The sequence below is a fragment of the Haliaeetus albicilla genome, chromosome 17, assembly GCF_947461875.1.
Source record: "Haliaeetus albicilla chromosome 17, bHalAlb1.1, whole genome shotgun sequence".
In the NCBI taxonomy this organism is placed as follows: Eukaryota; Metazoa; Chordata; class Aves; order Accipitriformes; family Accipitridae; genus Haliaeetus; species Haliaeetus albicilla.
Genome location: NC_091499.1, coordinates 12,378,783 through 12,402,559, shown reverse-complemented (window position 1 = coordinate 12,402,559; position 23,777 = coordinate 12,378,783). Strand labels below are relative to the sequence as shown.

The 23,777-nt window shown below is 42.5% G+C and overlaps 1 protein-coding gene and 1 long non-coding RNA gene across 3 annotated transcripts in view; one reads left to right on the top strand and one right to left on the bottom strand.

The window, feature by feature from the left end:
- Positions 1–10,905: 10,905 nt before the first annotated feature.
- On the bottom strand, positions 10,906–12,943 carry LOC138689555 (uncharacterized). Its single transcript, XR_011328415.1, has 2 exons — positions 12,729–12,943; positions 10,906–11,505 (listed from the first exon to the last, which is right to left on the bottom strand). It is a non-coding gene; the product is annotated as an uncharacterized lncRNA (long non-coding RNA).
- UBE2J1 (ubiquitin conjugating enzyme E2 J1) overlaps positions 11,768–23,777 on the top strand; it is a 36,676-nt gene continuing 24,666 nt past the window's right edge. Inside the window, exon 1 of one of the 2 annotated variants that reach the window (XM_069804852.1) lies at positions 11,768–12,240. In XM_069804852.1, coding sequence (XP_069660953.1) covers positions 12,210–12,240 — 31 coding nt within the window. In that variant the 5' untranslated portion in view covers positions 11,768–12,209. The remainder of the gene's footprint in view (positions 12,241–23,777) is intronic. The other variant, XM_069804853.1, reaches the window with a different exon arrangement.

Here is a 23,777-nt window from a genome sequence, read left to right as displayed (position 1 = left end):
CTGAATGGGAGGCAGCTTGCTGTAGACCAGAAACAGGTAAGGGCAGCTGTACTTCACTCATTCATAACTAATCTGCCCCTAGCTGAGCTAGCTGTGGGGACAGATGGGAAGATGGAATTTAAAAGTTTTCTCTTAGCCAAGGTAAGGCGTAATGCTGCATGTCTGTCAGTGAGTTAAGAGCCCCCAGTGTTTGCTGGCTTCTGTTGAACAAGGAGGGATTTAACCTGTGGTAAGCAAGTGTAAATTCAGTTGTGGTTTGAAGGCAAATGCAGAGTTTCTCTATGCTATGTATTGTCACATCTTGAAGCTCTAGTACTCTACGGAATACAAGAGCTGGGAGAGCCAGTTGGCATGAGTGCAAAGGCTCTCTACACAAACACCTGCCAAAAGGGAGACCGGTGGTTTCCAAACCCTTTACTGCTGACTGATGCATGCAACTTATCTTTTTAGAACTAATTGGCTCTTTTGGCATGAATCTATTGAATATACGTGGAGTCCTTAGAAAAAAAAGTGCTAGTCGATAGATGGAGCTGAGCTCCATCAAGACTCACTTGATAAGTAATGCAGTTCTAAGTGCTCAGGAAGGTGAAAAACATTGAGAATAGTGAAAAGTACCAGTCCTGGTGCCAGTGTGCAGGATGACAGTAGCTGTAATCAAAGCAGAATGCTTCAAAATGACAGAGAGTTCACATTCCTTTTGGTACTGTCACCATCTGCCACCTTGGGTGAGGGCAGCTCTTCTGACCAACTCTTCAGTTAAAGTAATACAAAGCTGTCTTCAGAGTTCACCAAAGCAGTGGTGGGTAAGAGCCAGCTCTTGACAGCTCTCCAGTCCACAGGACTTTCATTGAAGGGCTGCCATAATTTCTTGCCTTCTCCCTTTACTCCTTCAGGTACAGGTGACTATGTGGGACAAAGAACACCTACCAGGCTGGACCAGGCACATTTTTTTTTGTTTTAATAAAGTATTTCATCATACTGGCTATGGTATGAATCATAACTAAAGAATGTAGTTTCCATGTATTTGGCCTGAGTTCTATGTAGTCATGCATACCCATGTATTTAGGACTATCAACTTATTTAAGACAATTAAGCTAGCTCCTGTAGTCCTCTCCAGAATTTGACGTAACTAGGTTGCATAATTAGTGAAGGTGACTTTAGCTAATGTGTAAAATTTCTAATTGGATATTAAGCATAATTTTTATCACGTTACTTATGTTTCAAATAAGCTTAATTATAAAATTGGAAGAATGTTAAAAATGCATTAGTTTTACTGTTTAACTTTGGTATTTTCAGTTTAAGTGATGACTTGTGTGTTTCACTTTTGAGTAATCATTTCTAATTAGTACCTCAGATTTTCATGTTCTAGCTGAAGTGATTGAGCACTGAGTGAGGCATGCAAAGTTGTTCTTTTTAAAGAACATATTATTTCAAATCTCCTGCTTTTTCTTTAAATTTTATTGAGATTCTAGTTTTTATTTTAAAGGGATGAAATACCCCATATACTACAAGAGTGAATTCTGACAAGGCAGTGTTGAGATACCTTTTTTAAAATTAGAAATTGTGCAAGAAGTCATCACTTCCTGAACAGTGTAGTATTTCCAAAATACCTGATCTGTGAGTCTGCTTTTTTTATATATCGTTGGTGTTGCCTAGGCATAGCAGGGACCATTATTGAACTAGATATGTCTCTTTTAAAACATTGGTTTAGAATAAACCCAAACCAATTTAGTATCCCATAGACACATTAAAGTCAGAATCTGAATAACTCTAACACATTGGTTCCAACAACTTGTTGTATTCAGGAAATCTCTGTAAGTAATTCAATAGCCAGCAGCCCAGAGTACTTAATGGATTCTTTGAAGAGTTAAAAAGCATCCTTGAGCATGCACTGGAACGTGGCTATTTAAAGTGTAACAGTGCTGGAATGTCTTTCTAAAATTCTGTGATTACAGCCATGCTGTGCGTTAGCATGGAAGTGTAATTGACAGGAGCAAACTACTCTGATAAAGCGTAATTCAAATGGATCATTTGAGATCTCATGTTTTGTGGTGGAACAATTTTTTTCTCATTAAAACAAAAATTCTGGGTTTTCTTGCATGTGAAATTGCACTCCTGTGATAACATTTTATACTAAGGGAGTTCATTCTGTGAAAGTACTGTAGTGATTTTTAACAGAAATTTTAACCTATAAACTCCCTCCATTTCTATGCATCATCAGATTAAGTTGAAGAATTAAAGAAAATAACTCTGAACAGGTCATCATATACAGTAGCAACTCTTTGCTTTAATGACACATTTACTGTCCCTGTCATTTGCACTAGTCATTACAGAATATTTTTTTCTTAAATTGAACATTGATATTTTTTTCCATTTTTGTACTGAATGATGTGCATGACATTATTACATAGTGGTTTTTTGTTGCTGCAGCTTTACCTCTGTCCTGTTTGATGGGGAAATCGGATCATTAACACCAAAATTTCTTATTCGGAATGTTTATTGATAGCCACATGTGAATTTACTCAATTACAGACAAACACATCAACTTCACCCATTTCAGCTGTGTGGGAGATGAGAAATAAGCTTGGCTGGGAAATTCTTTTGGGCTCCTCTATTATGGTGGCATATTGTTGACATCCCACTTGATTTCCCACTGTATTACTATTTCCACATTAGCTCATGCACATATCCACAAATGGCTACATTTAAAAAAGACTCTTAACAGACTGTTTCTTTTCATTTGTTTTCTCCCTGATATCTTCTGTGTTACCTTTCTCATTTTCCTATCTCTGTATACGTGTTTTGTTGTAAACAGGTCAGATACCCAGTCTCCTTGGTTCCTACCAGCCTATTGTCTTTGGCTTATAAGCGTTATGAGCTACAGGCTAGGTCTTGAGCAAAAAGCTACTGAATATTGAGTACAAAAATATCTAAATTGTATAAAGTCCGTTACACGCTACTAAGGTCCTTAAAAGATACAACATATTTATGTAATCTTTGTATGTATGCACACCATACAAATATGTGTTCATATCCAAGTTACAGTTTATGCTGGCAATCAGATTTTAAACACTTCTTATTTGTCTGCAGAACATATTTTAAAAGAAGAGATTCATATAGATAAATACATCCAGGGAAAAAAATTGATCTCATGCAGCAGTCTGTCACAACATCTCTTGGACTAAACTAATATGTTTTTGATAAGGTAAAAGACTTTCAGGAGACTAGTCAGAGGAGATAACTCTACTGAATATTTTCCTTAATAACACTAGGAGCTGCTATGAGATAGAAGGATTATTTCAGAATTGCTGAGAACCAGAAGGCAGAGAAAAAAAACACTGATGTCCTTTTTAAAAAAAAAAAACCAAAACAAAAAACCCAACCAAACCAACAAGTAAACATGGCCTAAATTGAGAAGGGTTGGGTTTAAACACCTCATAGATGAGTGCAAATGTGAGAGAAAAAAAAAAATAGTGGCCTAGTGTATAGGCCAGAACATTTCACAGTGTATTCCAAGCTGCCTTCTTTCACAAAAGGCAGGCTAAGAAAAGATGATGGGCTTATCACACCAAGATGCATGTGTGTACATTGAACCATGGTGAGGTGGTCTGGGTGAGCTCGGTTGCACCATATGGTCCTCAGGCCCACCTAGCAGTGCCCTGGCAGTGACTTACAGGACAGTATCAGAGCTGCCTTTGCTATTGTAGTAGGATTTACCCTATGTATAGGTTTTAATCTCCACTTAGTGCGAACTAAAAGCCATTCTGGACTCTGCTGAACTAAAGGGTAGTGTTGGTTCAAATATAGTATAAACCAGGCATGAACATGTTCCCACTGGAAATCGAAAATGGATTTCTAAAGCAAGAGAGCAGTGGTTTTCTGGAGCCTCTGCTCAGCTCCAGGCAGAGAGAGCAGACAGCCTGACTACGTCCAAGAGGAACCTCAGCTTGTCAATGAAAAGGGGTGTAAGTTGTGGTGAGCATGCCAATTACCTGAGAGCGCTAGCATCAGGGAATGCTATAGTCCTACTGGACTTTCTCATCAGCACTGCGAGTTTCTGACCCAGATAACTCATGTTTGCGTATAGGTGTATAGATGTCAGGTAGGTGTCCACTCAGCCAGTACCAATCCATTCATCACTGCAAGTTTATGTTCTTGGCCCTCCTAATTGGGCTGTCTCATTGCTCCTTCCCACACAAAACCCAAGTCTCATATCTAGTGTGTGCTTCCTTGTTAAATACTGCCCTAGTCCTTCCTCAGCTTTCTGTTATTCCAGATAAAACAGCCATCCAACAGTTTGGGAACCTGTAGTGGTTTAACCCAAGCTGGGAACTAAGCACCACACAAGCTGCTTGCTCACTCCCCCCTGCCCCTGCCTTAGTGGGATGGGGGAGAGAATCGGGAAAAAAAAGTAAAACTCATGGGTTGAGATAAAGACAGTTTAATAGGACAGAAAGAAAGAAAATAATAATAACAACAATAGAGTGGGAATATACAAAACAATTGACACACAATGCAATTGCTCACCACTTGCCGACTAACGCCTAGTTGGTCTCTGAGCAGCGATCTGCCCCCCCAGCCAACTCCCCCCAGTTTATATACTGGGCATGATGTCACATGTTATGGAATATCCCTTTGGCCAGTTTGGACCAGCTGCCCTGGCTGTGTCCCATCCCAACTTCTTGTGCCCCTCCAGCCTTCTTGCTGGCTGGGCATCAGAAGCTCAAAAATCCTTGGCTTAGTCTAAACACTACTTGGCAACAACTGAAAACATCAGCGTGTTATCAACATTCTTCTCTACCAAATCCAAAACATAACACTATACCAGCTACTAAGAAGAAGATTAACTCTGTCCCAGCCAAAACCAGGACAGAGCCAGTAATGCTTTCAGAGTCCTCTGCATCCAGTGCTGTGAGTTCTTTTCTGCAGCTGGGATTCCTCTAATGCTGCTGATAAAACTGCCTGATTGGATGGAGTGGTGGATGTCCTAGCAATGAAGTTAAAATCTTTATCCAGCACTCCTGCAGTTTCTAGAAGCCCCACCATCCACTTTGCAGTGGTGTCACTCAAGGGACCTGACACCTGTGATTGATACAATTCCAACTTGTTCTGAGGTTAAGTCAACTATTGATTGAATTTTCCCCTGTTGTTCATGCTCATCCACATCAGCTTTGGGGATTACTTTGATAACAACCAGAGCCATCTGAGCCGTGAGAAACGTAATCTGTTTCAATTCCTTTTGCAAAGCAGTATACAGAGAGAACAGGTGTGTGCCTTCTGGGAAATGTAGTTGATCCAAATCAAAAGGTCCCAGGGGCCAACATCTTGTCTCTAAATCCTGCACTGAGAGGTGGAACCATACTCTGATGCTTTTCTGCAGTGCCCTTTTCAAAGACTGAATCATCCTCTGGCAGGCCAAATGATCTGATCCACAAATTGCTTCTCTGTCAATACTCCCTTCTCAGCTGCTTGAACTTCTTTCGACTGCCAGTATGCCACTCATCACGCTGCCCGGTCTGGGGTCCTAAGTGCTGAATGCAAGCTCTGCAGCGGAGGCACACGAGTGGGCTCGCTCCCACCGGTCCTGTTCCCCTTGCTCAGCACTGTTTCTGGTCCTGTTCCTTCAGCAATTTCATTTCATATTTCAACTCCATATCTTCTGTCTATAAAGCAGCAGTCGTCATTCCAAGTTCTGCAATTCTTCATAAAGCCCGTGATGCAGAAACTTGAGTACTGGCTTTAAATTTAGTGTTCTCTTGACAGATTATAAATGCCTTTCCAGCTTTTCTCAGTGCACCGGCTCCCATGAAAGCTTCCCGCTCCCATGAACTGGGTGCATCCTTAGAAGTTCCCCAGGATGGGAGAAGTTCATTCCCTTCTATATTGCTACCATTAATATCCCCCATAAAATCCAAGCTATAAATATCTAATTTGAATAGTTATGACACCACCGGACTACGCAATTGTTTTCAGCTTTTGTTATTTCTCTTTCAGAATAACAAAATTCCTCTGCAGCCTTCATCACCTGCCAGTCTGCACCACCATGAATCACTTTGCTAGACACCTTTCACCATCTGCAAAAAAACCCTGCAAGCAGGTACACGCAGTTTAAGAGCGTAAAGTAATAATTTTTTGGTTAGTACAGGTAGCTATGACTAGCAAGCTACTAGACTAATCATTAACACGCTCACCTCCCCCTGCAAGACACCAGATGAGACTTCGCTGGCTAGTGTCACCAAACTGCCATCTTCTGACTCTCCGCTTTTTCCCCGCAGCATTTTATACCTTTTCACATCGGTGTTTTTCTCCTGGGCCTCATCTCAACAGCCCTCCCTCCATCTCTGGTTCTGCCTTATCTGGCCTGGCTCTGCTGTGCAGCCCTTTCTCACGGCGAAGCGATCTGCCGAGCGTGCCGAACCAAGGCTGCGGGGCTGCAGAGCCCAGGCAGCTGAACCGGCAGAGGGAGGTCACTTGCTAGCAGGGGGTGGAGATGGAGTTAACACAGTCGGCAGTTTGGCAGCGGGTAGACGTGTTGGGTCAGCAGAGCCGCTCTCTGGGCTCTCTTGGCTGTTGTGATTAGGGGTTTAGTCCAGTTGCCCACGTAGGTCCTTTGTGTCACTGAAGGTGCTCTAGGCACTCCCGCCTGGCCTTCAGCTACTGCTTCGTTCAGAACAGCACCAGTATCCCATATCATACCTTCCTGCTCCATATGGCATACCTTGGGATCCCTCATATGGCATCACTTGCCTATGTGTGTGCAATTGAATCAAGTCCTAGATTTCCACTAACCATGTGAGAAACTCCTGGGTGTCCCAGATACCTACAGAGGGCTGGTAGAGACGACTGATAACTCAATATAGCTTGGTTAATGACACAGTAAGCTTCAATCATCCTTACACCAATTGTAAAACACTTTTTGAGGAGCTTTAAGTTACGAGTCTGCTTGTAAATCCTTTATTCCCATTGCTGAGTCAGTAGGAGCTGTATGCAAGCAGCTGTACACAAGCAGCTGTACGCAAGCAGGTACATGCAAGTTCACATTAGAGTCGTGAGTAACCTTTTTGGAATGGATAGGGTGGGAAGACTGATGGCAGTCCAACAGGTGTAATCCTGACTGCTTTCCTTCTGGCTGCCGTGTAATTGTGAAGACAGATGCTCCCTTCCCAGAAGGAAGCTTATGGGAGTAAGTTAAAGTGAAGGGACATGGGGAGCAACTCACATAAGGTAAAAGTGACAAAAAGAAAATCTGGGGCCTGAAGCTCTGAAGAGGGAGAATCGTGAAAAACTGGCTGCATGAGTCAAAGGCTATGTCTGGTATTTTCTCCCTAAATAGTGGCACAGGAGCAAAATAATTTTTAACCAGAGTAGTTCATAACTACTCTCCATCTATCTAGCTCACTCTGCAATTTGCACGGTAAAGAAAATTTCTGTCATTGTCTGTCATTGCTAAAGATAGCGTAACTAGATCAGGGAAGTCCAGAGTCATGAGCAGCTGTTACTCGGAGAGCAGCTTCAGCTTTGACTTGTGCCTTTGTGCATTTCTTCTGAACCAGGAAACCATCTGAATTATTACAACGATGATGCCAGAGGGGAGTGAGTCAAGTGACTGGCGTGACTGTTCCCATTCTTCGGGGCGGGGGGGGAAGTGAAAAATAAGTACCTTTATTTTGACTTGACATAGTGTGGACTACTGCAAGATGTTCCACAAACTCTGCGCTGGTGGTCCAGATCAGGCACTTGCTCGCTTGGGCAGTTACAGCAATATGGTAACTTCTTCCCTCATTCTCTTTCTTCCATTTCTGAAATAACACTAACTAAAAGTCAGCTGGCAAAGCCACCCGTTTTGTGAGATGGTTGCTTTAGAACTAAGCTTGAAGAAAAGACAGTAATCGCTTTCTTGAGAAGCACCATGCATCTGTGCAATTGCTACAGGGCATTGGTTACACAATGCCGTGCTTGTTTTTATCAGTGAGGAGGAGGTGCACTTGTTGAATCCAGATCTACCAGGTCTGAAGTCACATAAAGGATTTTAAAAGCTGAGACTGTGTTAGTCACCAATGAGCACAATAATGATTTCTCTTCCAAGTGAGTCATATCTGTTCCCGCTGATAATATAGGCATATTAATATTAGATTCCTTAATTCCATTAGAGTTTATTTCTGCAGCCAACTGTCTGTATTGAAAGGGTAGCACTCTAAATGAAGCAAACTGCTCTACATTTTGTGAATTGGTGAAAGCAGGGTGTGAATGCTTTATACAAAGAACTATTGTATTTTCATGAGCTTTTATGATCTCAAACCTTCACTAGAAACTATTTGTAGCTGAGTTTATGAGACAGCCTACAAAGCATACAAACCCCACTCTGAACTGACTTCAGGTAATCACTTAATGTATAGTATACACTGTTGAAATGTACCTTACATCACACAATTATATGACCTGCACAGAGAAATAAATAATAATTCAGTGTCCCATTACCTAGCTTAATTCCCTGAGATCTGCCAGAATATACACTGGTACATCAGACCCAAGTGCAACAACAGCCCCTGTGTCACACAGGAGTCCTGCCTCCAAGAGAAAGGGGAGGTTTTGGGAGTAACTCCCTCTTCAGGGGCTCCTGCTGGAGTCCATCCCCCAACTCCTCATGCTGAACTCTGTGATTCCCATTCCTACCCGCTGAGCTCCCTCCCCTCTTGGACCTTTAAAGTCAGTTCATCAAGAGTCTTGCTGTTAAAAATAAGAGGCTCTATCGACTGAGACCTTTGTAATTCTTTTAAACTGAGGGGAAATGCATGATACATTTGTGTCAGATATAGAGAGCTATATGTATCAGATGCGGCTACACATACACGTGAAAATACCTCACTAGGACAGTCTAGAACATAGATGACTTGGCCTGATACCCCTTTGCAGCTAATGGAGAAATCCAGGAACTTTCAAAGCACGATTTGTTGGATCTACAGCTAACATCTGTTCCAGGCAAGATGAACTCTGCTGTAAAAGCTCCTGGTTCTCTCCATTAGCTATAAAGTAAGCCTCTGGTAATCAGCTTAGAAATGTATATCCATAGGCTGCAATTGTCCAGTGGAATTCTGCCCATATATTTACTCTGATTTGGCCTTTCTTTCACAGAGGAGATGGCTGCAATTGAAGAATTATGCATTTTATCAAACCTTGTGATTGTCATTAACTTTGTTACATTTTTTGCAACAGATGGCCTATATGCTCCTTTCCTCTGAAGCTAGGTGGCTGTATCAGAGCCTGTTTTCATCCAAAAGAAAAAAATAAAATCAGTATACCACAACTGCAGAAAAGTACATAGAAACATGAGCAAAAACACCTTCTTGGAAACTAGAAATTAAAAAAAAAAAAAAGAAATTATTAGTGATTTTTTTTGGTCAGACTGAAGCCTTACTTCAATGTAAAACATTTACTAAGGCCACACAATTTTTAATATTTTGAGTTGTCAAAACTGATGATTCTTGCTATCTTGCAACCGATTTGGTGAAGTTGTGCAAAATCTTTCTGCAAGGATTCAGTGTGATATTAAATAACAAAATCTTTGTTGCAGCAATGTTCAGGCAAACTTTCAGTTTCTATATGCTTCAGCTGAGCATGTTTATTTTTTCACCAAGCTAGATCATATGACAGGATACACAAGCTACATGAAGTGCTGCCAGCGTGTAGGATTTGACTGCAATTTTGCTACTATATTTGGCATTTGATTTTAAAAAAACACAAGTCCTAGCACAAAATGGCTTATCCATGCAAAAGTCTAAACAAAAAGCAGATGAAAACACAAATCCAAAGGGCATTTTTGACCAGAGGCAAGAAGAGGAGGGAGGCCGCCACTCTGGACTGGCAACACTGACTGTGCAAGAGCTCTGCAGCACCTGCTCCTCGTCTGCCCCAAGCAGCTGCTGACATGTGGGCTGGGAATTAATCTCCAGATTTCTACCCGTACCCTGACTGCTTCACAGGAATCTGGCAGCATTCACCTCCTGCAGCTCTTTTAACTAATAATACAGCTGAAAATGAAAGTGCTCTGGTACTGCCAGCTCTGCACAATTTGACGTGGCGATTATCCCAGCACCCAGCCAGGCCACAATGTAGCTTACTTAAATGCGGAAAATGTATATGTCCTATGAGTGAATTTCTGTTACTTAAAATTGAAGTCTGCTCAGCTTATTTTTCAGTAGTGTTTAGCTGTCATGTAGTTACAGTGACAGCGTTTTTCTTTTTTTAGCTAAAAGTCCAAGTTTCATGTTAACTGCAGGTCTTCCTCCTTGAACTATATAAAATGACGCTATAAGTGTGGCCGGGGTCAAAGGCCAGAGCCCAGAAGGGAAAGCTGAATTCCACATTACCCTTAACTAGTTCATAATAAGTATCACTTCTCGATTCATGCCATTATTCACATTATAATATAATTTTTTAAATTGTCTTCTATCACAATATATCTCAGAACTTTTTACATGAAAATCCAGATTTCCAAATGCAAAATACTGCTCTCCTACTTCGGGGAAGGGCAAGATTTAGTCGCAGATAGTCCCAGAGCCCTTCTCCCGCTGCACAGCAAGAAGGCCTGGCAAATGAGGAAAGATGGGACATACCTGCTAAAAATGACCAAAATAGTTTGCAAACATGACACCCAGTGCCTGCAGCTCACCATCTCGAGCAGTCAGATCAGCCAATGCTAACCAGAAATGCTGAGATGTCATCAAGAGTTGTTGGCCATTAAATGTACCCTGGGGTGCTTTTGGTGTAAGAGGGAACCTCAAGGTCTGATGCCATCCTTTCCCTTCTGCTATATACATTATGCTTTACATTATTCGTAGTGCTTTGTCCTGTAAAAAGGAAGATCACTTTGCCCCTTTGAAAATTCAGCTACTTGTGAAGGTGGAGTAAAGTTGCTTTATTTATTTATTGCTGTTACCACAACATCACTGTGCAACAGAACAGGAAAGGGAAAAGTAATGCCTTGGTTTGCCATTCTGAGAACATGAGCAGGTGAAAAAAATATACCTACTCAAAAGTTTTTGTTTACAACCATTTTCCATTGCTGTTCAATCAAAGAAGGAAAGAGAACTAAGACATCAAAACATCAACTATTTTTTTAAAGATGATTAGGAAGACTATAAAAGTAATGTAGATGAAATTAGGGACAGGTCATGAGCTAGAGACAAGGGTTTCAAGCTTATGCTGTTGAAGACAAGCACGTAAAAGCTTAGACATGTTTCTTTATGACTTGTACTGAATTAAAGGGAAACAGACTGCTGAGCTTATGCCCACTTTAATTTATGTATTTCCTTCGTGGTGCTATGCCAGGTGTACTGTGGCTGTAACCAGGCGGCAGAGAAACCGAAGTTGTAGGCACAAACAAATGTTCCTCTGGCATTGCAGCACGGAAAAGGTGATCTCCCCACCACGTCAAGCTCTTGCTGATTAATTCTTGCCTAGACGAACAATCATTGGTGTCTGACACCGTTTCAGCCTTTCGTGATCCTGAAAACCAACAAACAGGACGCTACTAAGTCTTAGAGTAGGGCTGAGTCTTTTGGGGGGGCTGTCGGCGGGTCCGCAGGGCCCTTAGAGGCTCCAGAAAAGGAAGCCCCTTTGTCGAAGCCCCCCCGTTTTCAGACCAGTCGAGTCGTGCCGTGAGGGACTCCCCCCACCACCTCTGCGGTTCAAGGCCGAGACGCGACGGGGCGGCGGGGGCCACTTTCACTGCTGCAGCCACCGCGGCGGAACGGCGGCCTGGTGATGGCGGCGGCCTCACCTCCCCCCCCGCCTGCCGTTCTGCTGTGGGGCCCGGGGGTCAGCCATCGCTGCTGGAAACCGGCTGCCGCTTCCACCCTACGACAGAGAAGGGCGGGCTTTTGTGCAACGCAGCCGTAGGAGGGAAGCTTCGCCGGGGGCCGCCGCGGGCTGCGCGGCCCGCTCCGGTGCCGGCCTGGGCTGGCCCTGCCGTGGGCCACCCCGCGGGGCCAGGCCGGGCCAGGCCGCGGGGCGGGGACGGCGAGGCTCCCGGGGCGGGGACGGCGCGGCAGGTGCCTCCCTCCGCGGTCACGGCGGGGCCGCCGCTTGCCACGTCGGGGGAGTTTCCCGAGGCGAGGCGGGCTGGGCCGGGCCCGGCCTTTCTCCTCCTCCTCCTCCGACCCCTGCCCCGGCCCCCGCTGCCGGAGACGCGGCGAGCGGTGTCCGCTGCCATGGAGGCCCGCTACAACCTCAAGAGCCCGGGTAGGCGGCGCGGCGAGGCCCCGCCGGGCCCAGGGAGGCGGCCGCCGGCCTCGCCTGCAGGCCGCGGCCGGGCGCGGGGGTGCGCGGCCGTCCCTTGCCTTGCAGGCACCCCGGGCCGCCGCCTCCCGGGGCGGGCGGCCGGGCGGGTGTGCCCTCCGCGGGGCCGCCGCCGTTCGCGGCGGGCTGGGGGGCCGCTGGTGGGGCGCGGCGGTCGGCAGTCGGCTCCCGGGGCGCGGCGGGACAGGTGCAGGGGCCCGGCCGAGGCCGCGGTGGGGAGGAGGGACGGGGGCGCCGGGCCGCGGCGGTGCCCGCGGGTGTGGGTCAGCTGCGCGCCGGGGAGGCCTTCAGGCGGAGGCCGGCTGGGTCGCTTCGGCTTCCCAGTGCCGTGGCCGTGAAAACTCCCTCCGAGCTGTAATTCGGTTTAGAACACCCTGGATACCCGGGGGGGAGGTATGCGCACGCTTTTTTGCCGGTTCGTGGAAGCGTACCTTTGAACTTTTTGTCAGGTGGCTGTTCCCTGTTCCCCTGGGTACTGCCTGCTTTCCAAGTGGGTGCGTGTGAGGGGACAGACTGCCAACGATAGCTTAGTCTGTGTGGCGTGAGTTTGTTTTACAGAAGTGTTAATGTGCACGCCATATTTACATGCGTGTGTGTGTGTTTGTTCGTGGGATTCCGTGTTAAAACTCATGCCTTACAACTCCTTTCTTTTTTGAATCCTTGAAGCGAGAGGGATGCCTCAAGAGATGTAGGAGATGTCTTGAGAACCAGCGCTGGAAGGGAAAGTTTTGCTCCCTAGGAGGGGAAACTGAGGACAGGTGGGGTCCCTCCCGCAGCCCTGTGTTGGAGCAGTGGCCCCTGACCAGCTGTGCTCGCCTTCACCCCCTGGGAGCTGCATGGGCAGCAGGAGGCCTGTTGCTGCTAAAGCAAAACCTCTTTTGCAGCTTGTAAGGGCTAGTTGGGTTTGTGTGTCGGTTGCAGTCCTACCTCTGCCTTCCCTTATTCTCTGCTTCATATTATTATGATGAATAGTGGCTTTATTCCTTACTCATGCTGTCCAATTACCAGCATGGGAGGTGGGGAGAAACTTAACATTGTGATGACTTGTACCTTACAAAGGTAAATGGTAGGCTTATTTACAAAACGTGCCTCATGTGGATGATGTATCTGTTGCTAAATTATGTCCCTTGCCCTCACACCCATGTTGCATAACTGAAAGAGAAGAAAGATCACAAAGCAAATGATGTAATTGTTATAGTTTAAAATATCAGGAAGGAAGACTTTTTTTTTTTTAAGGGAGATATGCTGGATATGTTGCATATGTGAATTTACAAGGCCACATGAACATGCTCACTAATTACGGTTTGCCACGTCATTGGAAATAGTGTTGGTGTGCTCCATGACGTGCTCTGGGGATCCGGGTGGAGAGGGCAAATATTTGTGGTTTAATTTAGAAATGTTCTTGCCGTCTGTTGTTACTAGTCCCCCTTGTTTTCAAGAGCAAATTACTTTTACTGGAATTGATTTTGAGCACTTGTGCTGTTCCATAGCAAAATGAACCTTACTTGGCAAAGGTGAATGATTCATACAGTGGGTCAGTATTGCTTCCCCAAATTAAACATGGTCTATAGCATATTAGTGTATTAAATTATTTCTTTCCATATGGACGCTGAAAGTCTATGAAAGATTTAAATCACTTTTTAAATCTCTATAATATGATTTAAGACACTCATTTCAATAGTCACTTAATATGCCTGAAATCTTCCATTAAAAAAGATGGTCAAAAAGGTATTGAATAAATACCAAGAAAGATTTAAATAAATACTGTTTCTTCAACAGTAGCTGTCCATTAAAATGAGTTCACTGTAATTATGTATAGCCATTGCTTTTAGTCTGGCACTTTTCTTGCTAACCAGGTAGATAAACATATGCAATTATTTAATGTTTTTGTATATGTTTTACAAATTCTTATCTTGTTACAGTTACATGTGCAATTTAATGATGATGGTATTGTACACTTGCTAGTCAGCTAAGGCTTAAAATGGAAATGTAGAGTGTTGTAATATTAGAGTGGCTTTAATTAATGTAAATGCACTGAAATACATAAAACCAAATCCACCGTGTTTCCTATTTCAAATGATTGTGTCATCTGTGGACTGAAGGAATTATTTTGGTAACCAAGCCCTCTAAGGCTTTAGAACTAGAAGCTGTCCTTGTGCCCATTGTTCTAGTTGCTCTGATTTGAATAGAGGAAGAACCAAGCTGCTAACCTTTAGGTCCAGGTCAGCTTTAAGGATCTGGAATGTGCTCTCTTGAGACAGAGTGGGAAAAAAAGTAATCGTTTTGTACCTGCACAAGAGGCTTCTCCTGTTGAAATCTGCTTTTGGACTTGCGCAAACTCTGGTTGCAGATGGTGACTTCCATCTGCTCACTAGTTTCAAAAAGAGCAAATACTACTTAGAGTTTTAGTATAAGTTATTTTATAGTAGACTTTATCCAAAATGTTGTAGAGGAAGACACATTTTAAATAGGAAAATTTTGTTAAAAGAAACTTGTGCTTCTATTGGTCTTCTTTTAAGGCATGTTCTGCTGTAGAGCTATGACAGGAGCTGAAGTTCTTCTATGGTTATACATGGCTACATGGATCCCTTTTCTGTGCCTAGGTGTGCTAAACCAGACTGATGAATGAGGATCAGTTAGGCTCTCTAGTGCCTTTCTTTTTGTGTGCTTTCAAATAGACCACATAAAGAACAATATTGCTGCACAGCTTTGTCCTGCTGCTAATTGCTCCTATTCAATATATTCATCTTCTTCCTTATCCCAGTTTCTCCAGCTAATGTTAGTCCATCCCAACGTATCTAAAAGATGGTAACTCTCCACAGCACGGAACAAGTTGTTCCCCTGCACACTGTGTCTCTGTCGATGAGAGGCAGTACAGCTGGTGCTCTGGCAGCTCTTGGTTTACTGTAGGTACACATCGTGGCCACTGCAGGTCTGGGCTTGGTGAGCGTGCTGTGCTAAGCTGCTGCTGGCTCCTGTTGGTTAGTTACCTTCTATAAGGGCAAGAAGGTATGGGGGAATTCACCTGAAGCTGTCTCCTCACACTATCTATGAGCGTGGGTTTTTTTATTCCTTCCCTGAAAGACCATTAATTTTGGAAGGGAAGAAAATTCACACTCCACACTTCAGGATTCTTTGTATTGCTTCAATAAGGCAAAGCCTTTTAAGCTGTTCCTTCATATTTTTGTGTCTATTTTTGGCACTTGTAAAAGGGCAAGCTATTTTCTGTCTTAGGATTTCAAAATGGATTAGTCAACGTATATCAGCCTGCTACCATATGGCTGATAAACCTCTCCCATCAATATTAAAGCTCAGCTGACTAAAGCACAGACTTCATCCTCTTCATGCTTCAGGAACATCCCTATTTTCTGAAATTTATAAGGCAGCTACTTGGAATAATCTCTTTACTTTTTTTTCCGAGAGCTGTGACCCTTAGTCTGCTGCAAGATCAGACACCAAATCTTGTAGTCACTATTTTTGTAGTGACAGTCTCCCTCTTTCATGTAGGATGTTACCAGTCTTCTGAGCGGGTATTAGCACAGACACACTTGAAGAATTATGAACAGCTACTTACAGTGACTCACATAGAGCCCATAAACAACAGTGCTTTTATTTTGTTTTGGGTGGGTTTTTTTGTTTGTTTTCATCTAGAATTTGATTAGCGAGGGCACTGGAGGACTGGGGAGAGCATGTGGAGGGAGACATGGTGTGTGTGTCCTGCATTTGCTGCACAGGGACAGTGCTTTTGGATCTTGAACACACAGGGAACACAATGCGTAGAGATTGTGATCCTCTTAGCTGTCATCTTCAATACATTACTGTTTTTCCTACAAATTATATTTCTTTCTCCGCTCCATATTTTTTACCAGTAAGAAGTGTTCCTTGTCAACAAGCATGTGTCAATTCTTTGTTAATAAAAAACAGTTAAAAGAAAATAGGCAGTAGGTACCGTGCTGCTTATTACCTTCCATGTATGAAATAAAGATAGAATTTTTAAAAAATAGAAAAGTTGAATGGATGTTAAAAATTTATTAAAGCTGAAGACATTGTTTAATATTTGTGTGTTCAACAAGCACCTTACATTTGATAAGTTTTATCTCCCTTTGTGTTGACTGAACAATTCTTTCGAATTTTAACTACAGGAGGAGTAGGAGGAGTACTGTACTTCCTGCTGCTCTGAGGGAAATGGGGACTAAAGGTTTGTCGTTTCTGAGGGTGAGAGGAAAGAGAGAACAGTCTAATTAAAAGAGGAAAGAGAGAATAGTCTAATTAAAAGTATTTTTTTTTTACAGTTGTCAACACTTTATATGAGTACAGGAGGCTTGTGGGTTTTGCGAAAGGATATATGTGAGGCTGTGAAGATGTAAAGCAGCTATTCAGGAGGCTTGTGGGTCTTGGGAAAGGATGTATCTGAGATCCTGAAGATGTAAAGCAGCTGGCCTGTCTCTTGGCAAACAGTGTTTCCATTTGTTTTGTAGCAGAAGTCAAAGGAACTGTCAAACCAAATTTTGAAATAAATGCCGTTTTGGAACCTATGGCTGCCCTAGGCAGTTGTTATAGTTCTGCAATCGCACATTTTGGTTTTGTAAGAACAGTTGTTTTGTCTTGTTACGCAAGATCAGCAGTGGAGAATATCACAGAAGCGGTGAATGATGAACGACTTCATTGTCTCCATTTGCTTTTATTTAGACAGAGAAGCGTGATTTCTCTAATATGGCGAAACAGCATTCCATGGATTATGACGTTTAAAATCAAGTTGAAACTATAGTAGATTTTGGTAGAGATGACTTTAAATTGGTGATGCTGTTCACCTGAGACTGAAGTTTTAACTCTTCTTCATTTTGTTCATTCCTCTAGCGCTGGAGGATGTAGGTTTGATAAGGTGGTTGCTGGCAGTATGGGAAGGATTGTTAGCATTATGGGTTGCTTCTGCTGCAGGCTTTCTAGTTCCAGAAGACTGAAAAATCTGGAAATCTTTGCATGGTCTGTTGCACGTATGCCTGTTTCTATATACTTCTGTTGCTGAGTTGTCAGAGCGAAGATTTGTGTAGTCCACTGTCCCATCATAGACAGAGGCAGTAGGGAATGCTTAGGAAAAGAGTTTTAAAGAAACAGATTACGTAGTATGTTCTCCTCATCAGTGCTTTAAGGACACACCCAACTGAAAGTTTCATCTGTCTTCCAGGGATTTTGTTTTGTTTGGATGTGACTGGAACGTGTGGGGTTTTTATGAATAAAGATTAGGTATCTTGGTCCTAGTGAAACTTTAAAAGTCGTCTTGATTTAAAATCAAGTGACTATAAACTGCTATGCAAATTTTTATGAAAATACAGCCACGTTTTTGTGAAATGATGTACAGAAATATATACGGGAACTAAAAAATCTATTTAAAGACAGATGTGAACTCAGAGGGGTTAAGAAAGGTGGGGGCAAAATGAATAAACACAAGGAATGCAGAGGTAGAGGAGAAGAGCATTAGTAATGTGGAGCTCACTTGGAATTGTGGTAACATGGGTTTATTTCTAGAGTAGATACCGTTTGACACTCTATTCTGCAAAAGGATTGTAATTTATGTTTCAGAGTACTTTTGTCTCAAGCCCCTTTTGTCCCCCTTTTACTGTTTTTTAATTCACTAATGATCACATATCATTCACAGGTTCTAAGCTGTCCAGGAAAATCACATCCACAATAGAGTAGGTGACACACAGTTACCTAGTGACACTGTGCAGGTTGCTGTGAACCCGTTGGAGTCTCTGTATATTTAGATTTAATAAACCATTCTCTAGTGAGTACAACACTACTTAAAAGAATACCATTCTCCATATTAAAGAGCTGTAGTAACAGTATTTCATAACTCTCCGGTCTGCTATGACTCTTTGCTTTAAATGTGTTTTCGTGCATGCTTTAGTGACCACATCACTTAAAGTGATTTTTTGACTTAAAATGTCAAAGCTCATCGAGTGTTGTCATCTTACAAGAAATCCTATGTACTTTACACAAATTTAATCCTCACTTTTTTTTTATTGTGTGATCCAGTCACTGTGCAGTTGAACTACTGACTGAACTGGGATTCACTGTTATTTTTCCCCTTATGTGAAATTTAAACTTACCATTAGTAAACAGGATTTTCTTTTGAATGCGAATGCAGGCAGTCTGGGTGAATGGGTTCCCAGGTGCTTTGGGTGGCTGCGGGGACTGGTGGTGGTTGAGCAGGTGACACTGTGCACTGTGAGCTCGGAAGTTGCTCAGCGGTTACCGGCCATGGGTCAGGCACTCTTGGCTCCATGGTCGGGTGTTGAGGGGAGGGGGAAAAACCAAAGCCAGCTGGATTTAAAAAGACTTTCCCAAAATGTTATCCGTGACATACGCATCATCTAATTGAAGGGCCTTGATGCTTGTCTCAAATTGTTTGTGCGGTTTCAATTTTTTTATTTTTCTAATATTACTGTCTAATATTTTAGCATCATTAATAGACAAACAAGTAATGAAGATGACTTGTATTTTACTAATACCTCAAGTGGGTTGAGTAGTTATAAACCCTTTCACCCCAGAGAAACTCTTTTTATAAGAGTTTTACTAATTCATTGGAAAACCTGAATTCGGTAAGTAAATTGCATCCTTAATTATGCTGTCTTGGTCAGCAGAGCCATGGGAAAGAGTTGCTACTTTTTCTGTATTTCTGCTGCATAGACCTCTAAATCTTAAAGGTGAAGAAAAAAAAAATAATAGCAGCCGTTAAAAAAAGCCAGAAAGTAGAAAGCACTTGCTGAAGTAGTAAAAGCTGTCAGGTTGTTTTATTCCTTTTTTTTTTCCAGATCAGATAAGTCAGCTTGAAAGGTTAGCAGATCTCTAGCTTTATGCCAGCTGTTTCGGGTTCCTTTATTCATTTGTTTATTATGTACTTTCTTTTTCAAACAGAAGAACTGCAGATTGGTAGAATTAAATGGTTGCTATCCACTTGAGGAAGATACTGTCACGCACAACCCATATCACTTAAATATGAATTTGTTTCACTGATGATCCTGCAGTCATCTTCGTGTGCATGAAATGCTGTCTCTTGATGTGATGAAGTAGTAGAGGCTGAGCCTTGCTGAACTGAGACCTCACCCTCCCCGTGCTTCCCAACTTGGGTTTGATTACAGTGTCACCCACCTCACCTCTAGCACTGCCCTCACCCAGCTCTTTCTCCTGCCGAGCTCTTGTACCTGAGTACCATTGCCTTTTGTAGACAAGTTGTGGCAGATCTTCAGGAAGCTTGTAACAGTGTCTCGGGTTTTGGTTTTTGAGTGTTGGAGGGGGTTGGAACTTGCATCCGATTTTCTGAACTTCCAGTGAGCAAAAGGCATGCAACTTTGCTATGCTGAAATAAATCCTGTTGCAATGTTGTGTGCTATGTTTACATTAATATAACCTTGGTCAGCTCATTTGATTGCACGTGTGCTGTTCACTGATAATGTAAAAATGAACTAAAATCCTTCCTTGTTAAATACAGAAGACTACTAACAAAACAAAGCTCTGTAATGCTAAATGTAATTGCTTTAAGACTATTTTTATTTTCATGATAACAGATTCTTTAAAAATGAGGCATGATATTTTACTAAGAGAACACCACCGATGTTCAAATCCTGTCATCTCTTTAAGCGGTAATACTGATATTTATGAAGACTGATCACTTGCATTTTCTGTGTACAGAAGGGCTTCCTGGGCCGTGAGGTACAGACCAGTCTAGTTGGGCATGATAGCAGGAGTACTTGAATGTGACTTCAAGATATAACCAAGAGAAGCAGTTGTGTTGAACAGAAATTTCAGCATAGCTTAAGGTAAATGTTAATAAGAAGTAGGATTTGACCAGGACACAGTTTTTGACAGAAATAAATCTACAAATCATACATGCATACATTACACAAATTTTGCTTATTAATTGTGTTATTCCGCTGCTGCTCAATCCTAAAGCAAGCTGGTAGCTTTAAATTTGATTCTCAGATTTTTAACATCCATGTTCTGCTTTTCAGAAAAATTTGGTAAGTGTGGTGTAATACAAGGGGCAGATTGTCTAGCAGAGCTTCTGGCCCATAGCACCCACTCTTTCCTTTTCTCCCCAGAGCAGTGGAGAGCTCCTACACCTCCTGCCAGGATGGGAACTCTCCTTTGCTCTCTAGTTAGCCCAGAAACTTAATTTCTGCAGTATTTAATTTCAGTGAACGTTATGATAAATAGTTGTCAAGTGTACCTGTGAAAGCATGGTTATTTTTCATGATGACAGTCATGCCACATTAAAAAATACCTTGATTATTTTGTCTCTCAAATTTGTCTTGGACAAATTGAATGTCTTGATTTGAATTTTTTTTGGCTGAATTAGTGATACCTTTTTACTTTATTGACAGTTTGCAATTCTTTATTTTGAATGGGCCCAAACTGTTCTTATTTTTCAGAATTGCCATTGCCAAACGTTTGCTCAGATGACTCAGTGTGATTTTAAGTGGGTTGAAATACCATATTTTGTATCAAAACTCTTTTTAATGAAGTTTGGATAAGAAAGTCATGTACTCATTGCAGGCAGACTTTGTGAATTACGTTTCTTCCATTGCAGTTTTCAGTAGCTAGAGGAGGGACTGTGTTCATGAATACTGTAGCTATGCTTAAAGAACAAACAATTCGATGCTTTCTTCACTGGATTGCACGTTCTCGGAATGAACCTTTGTCAGTCCAGGCTATTCTCTGCAGCCTGTCAGTTGGTGTTTTTCAGCAATGTGGAAACAGAACCACAGAGTGGTTTGGGTTGGGAGGGACTTTCAAAGCTTACCTAGTCCAACCTTCCTGCCATGGGCAGGGACACCTTCCACTAGACCAGGTTGCTCAAAGCCCCATCCAAGCTGGCCTTGGACACTGCCAGGGAGGGGGCATCCACAACTTCTCTGGGCAACCTGTTCCAGTGCCTCACCACCCTCATCGTAAAGAATTTCTTCCTTATGTCCAATCTAAACCTACCCTCTTTCAGTTTAAACCATTGCTCCTTGTCCTGTCACTACAGGCTGTGGTAAAAAGTCACTCTCTGTCTTTCTTACAAGCCCCTTGTAAGTATTTTAAGGCCACAGTAAGGTCTCCCTATACACTTCTCCAGGCTGGACAACCCTGACTCTCTCAGCTTTTCTTCATATACCTGTGCTTCTTTTTCTTAAGATATCCTAGGTTGCCTAATACTGAAAACTTCTAAGAAAGTTATATCTATGGTATACAAAAGCTAAATTGTATGTTTTTCTGTATTTCATGTTCCAAGAATGGAATAGTATTTCATATTCTTTCAGTGTATTTTTTGCTGGCTTAAAATATCTATAGTCTGGCTTCTTGATAATAAAATAATGCTATGAAAAACACAGTGTCACTGTCACTGTTAATTAAATACAAAAATATGTTAGAAAAACGTGCTTTAAACTGCTTCTGTTTTAAATTCTACTTAACAGGAGCCCACCTGCTTGTTGTCCCCACCTGGCTGCTGCCTCTGTTCTCAGTTCAAAATCTTGTTTTCTCTGTTTCTGCCTGCCAGCTGCTGGCGCTCAGCACTGGGGACAGCCTTGGAGCTAAAGCGGTAAAAAGGCTATTCCTTTTGGGACAGATCCAAAGTGCCAATGTGCACTGCCAAAGATCCTTTGCCCAGTTTTAGGCTGGTGGGCTGGGTACAAACCTTTCTTTGGGTGTCGGTAGACTTTTGTAGAATGGTCCTGAAATACTTTTTTTTTTTTTTCCTCTAATACTTAGCTTTCCCTAAGTTAACATGGGTAACTGCACGTGATGCTGATACAGGGGGACTGCATTTCTTTTCTATCTTGGGTCCCTTGTCTGGGAAATCTCAGTAACAGAGTTGTCTGCCTTGTCCACGACTATTCTGTCTTCATTAGGCTTCGTTATATACGTTCTCAGTTTTCTCATGGTTACCCTTTTACTTCATGGGGTATTCGCTCCTGAATTAGCTCACCCTGGTGTGCGCCACTCTTCTGAAGGCAAGTGTCCAGGCTTGTTGGCTGTGAAGCAGCGCTGGGTCTGAAGCCTTTTCTGGTCCAGACTGGTTTTCTTATTATTGCTCGCTAATGAACCGGTAAACCTTAATGCAGATGAAAGAGGCAAACTGCTTTTCAGTGGAGCCCGAGTGCTGCTGTCTGTGACGTGACCTCGTGGGCTCTGCAGGGTGTTTGACTGACACCTCCCCCTGGCAGCAGCACAATTGGGACAACTGGCAGCAGCAAATTTCCGCATAGTCTGTTTGCTTTTTGGGTTGTAAGAAGTGACATTCTCAAACTTTGAGCTGTTGTTTATAGCTGTCAAGAAGTGTGAAGGAGGAAAAGAACTTTTCGCAGTAGATTGAAATCAAAATTTCTCTGCAGGAGGGTTAGAGTGGCTTCCCTGACAGCATCATGAAAGCGAGTGAAGCCCTGGATTCTGAGCATGCTACACAGCCTACAGTCAGCTGGTGATGCCAGGCTTTGTAAACTGAGGAACTATGGTTCACTTTCACCATATCTTTAGGCTTACAATGTAAGGGAATTTGGTCAGTGTTTCTCCTTCTTTGTAGTTAGATAATTACATGAGTGGGTGGGACATCCGTGCTTTGACCTGACTGTGGAGGATGGATTAAGGGGTCCTGTTCCTATGTAGTTGCTGAAAGAGGTAACTGGTATTTGCACTTTTTCCAGTAAGTAGGAAGGAGTAAGAACTTTCTACCTAGTCTTATTCATGAGGTGGCATCCTTGAATTTCATGTCTGTAGTTCTTACGTTTAGTCTGCTCTTCAGTTTGGCTGAGTTCTTTATTAGGCATTAATGCATGATGCACATGAGGGCACCTGGCAGGACAAGTGATGTAACAGAACATACTAAAGGGGAAGGAAAAAGGAGATGCAGAAAATACAGATGATGGTGGTGGTTCTGAATTAGAAGATTGGAGAGGGTAACTAATGCCTATCCTGAATTAAGGATAGAAAAATATCAGTGTGTCCACACTCAGTATTAGGTTCAAATTACAAAGGCCCTGGGTAAATTTTTCTGGCTGGGCATACGTGTTTTCAAATCTAGTTTAATACTTCATCTCCTTGTACTGCCAATGTGTTGGTTTCTCTCAAATCTTATCGTGACCTCCTTTGGAATAATTAAGGGAGTAGTCGTGTGATAGTCACGGGAGGTGTCAGGATAAAGCTTTTCAGCATTTGTTTAAAGATGCACATGATGTCCTTAATGATAAAATATTGAGGTTATTAGTCTTGTACATCTTGTATTTAAAGTCTGAAACACTGTTAATGACACCTATGTTTTTCCTCGTGTCTTTGGTGCAATTAATGTAAAACTACTTTAGTCCCAGTGTTCAGTGTTGAGAAACTCTGTGACTGTGCAACATACTTTTCATAACTTTGTGCTTGTACAACTCATTTAAGATTTATTCAGTGTGAGTAATTTATATTGTGTTTTGGATTATTAACTCCAATGGAGAAAC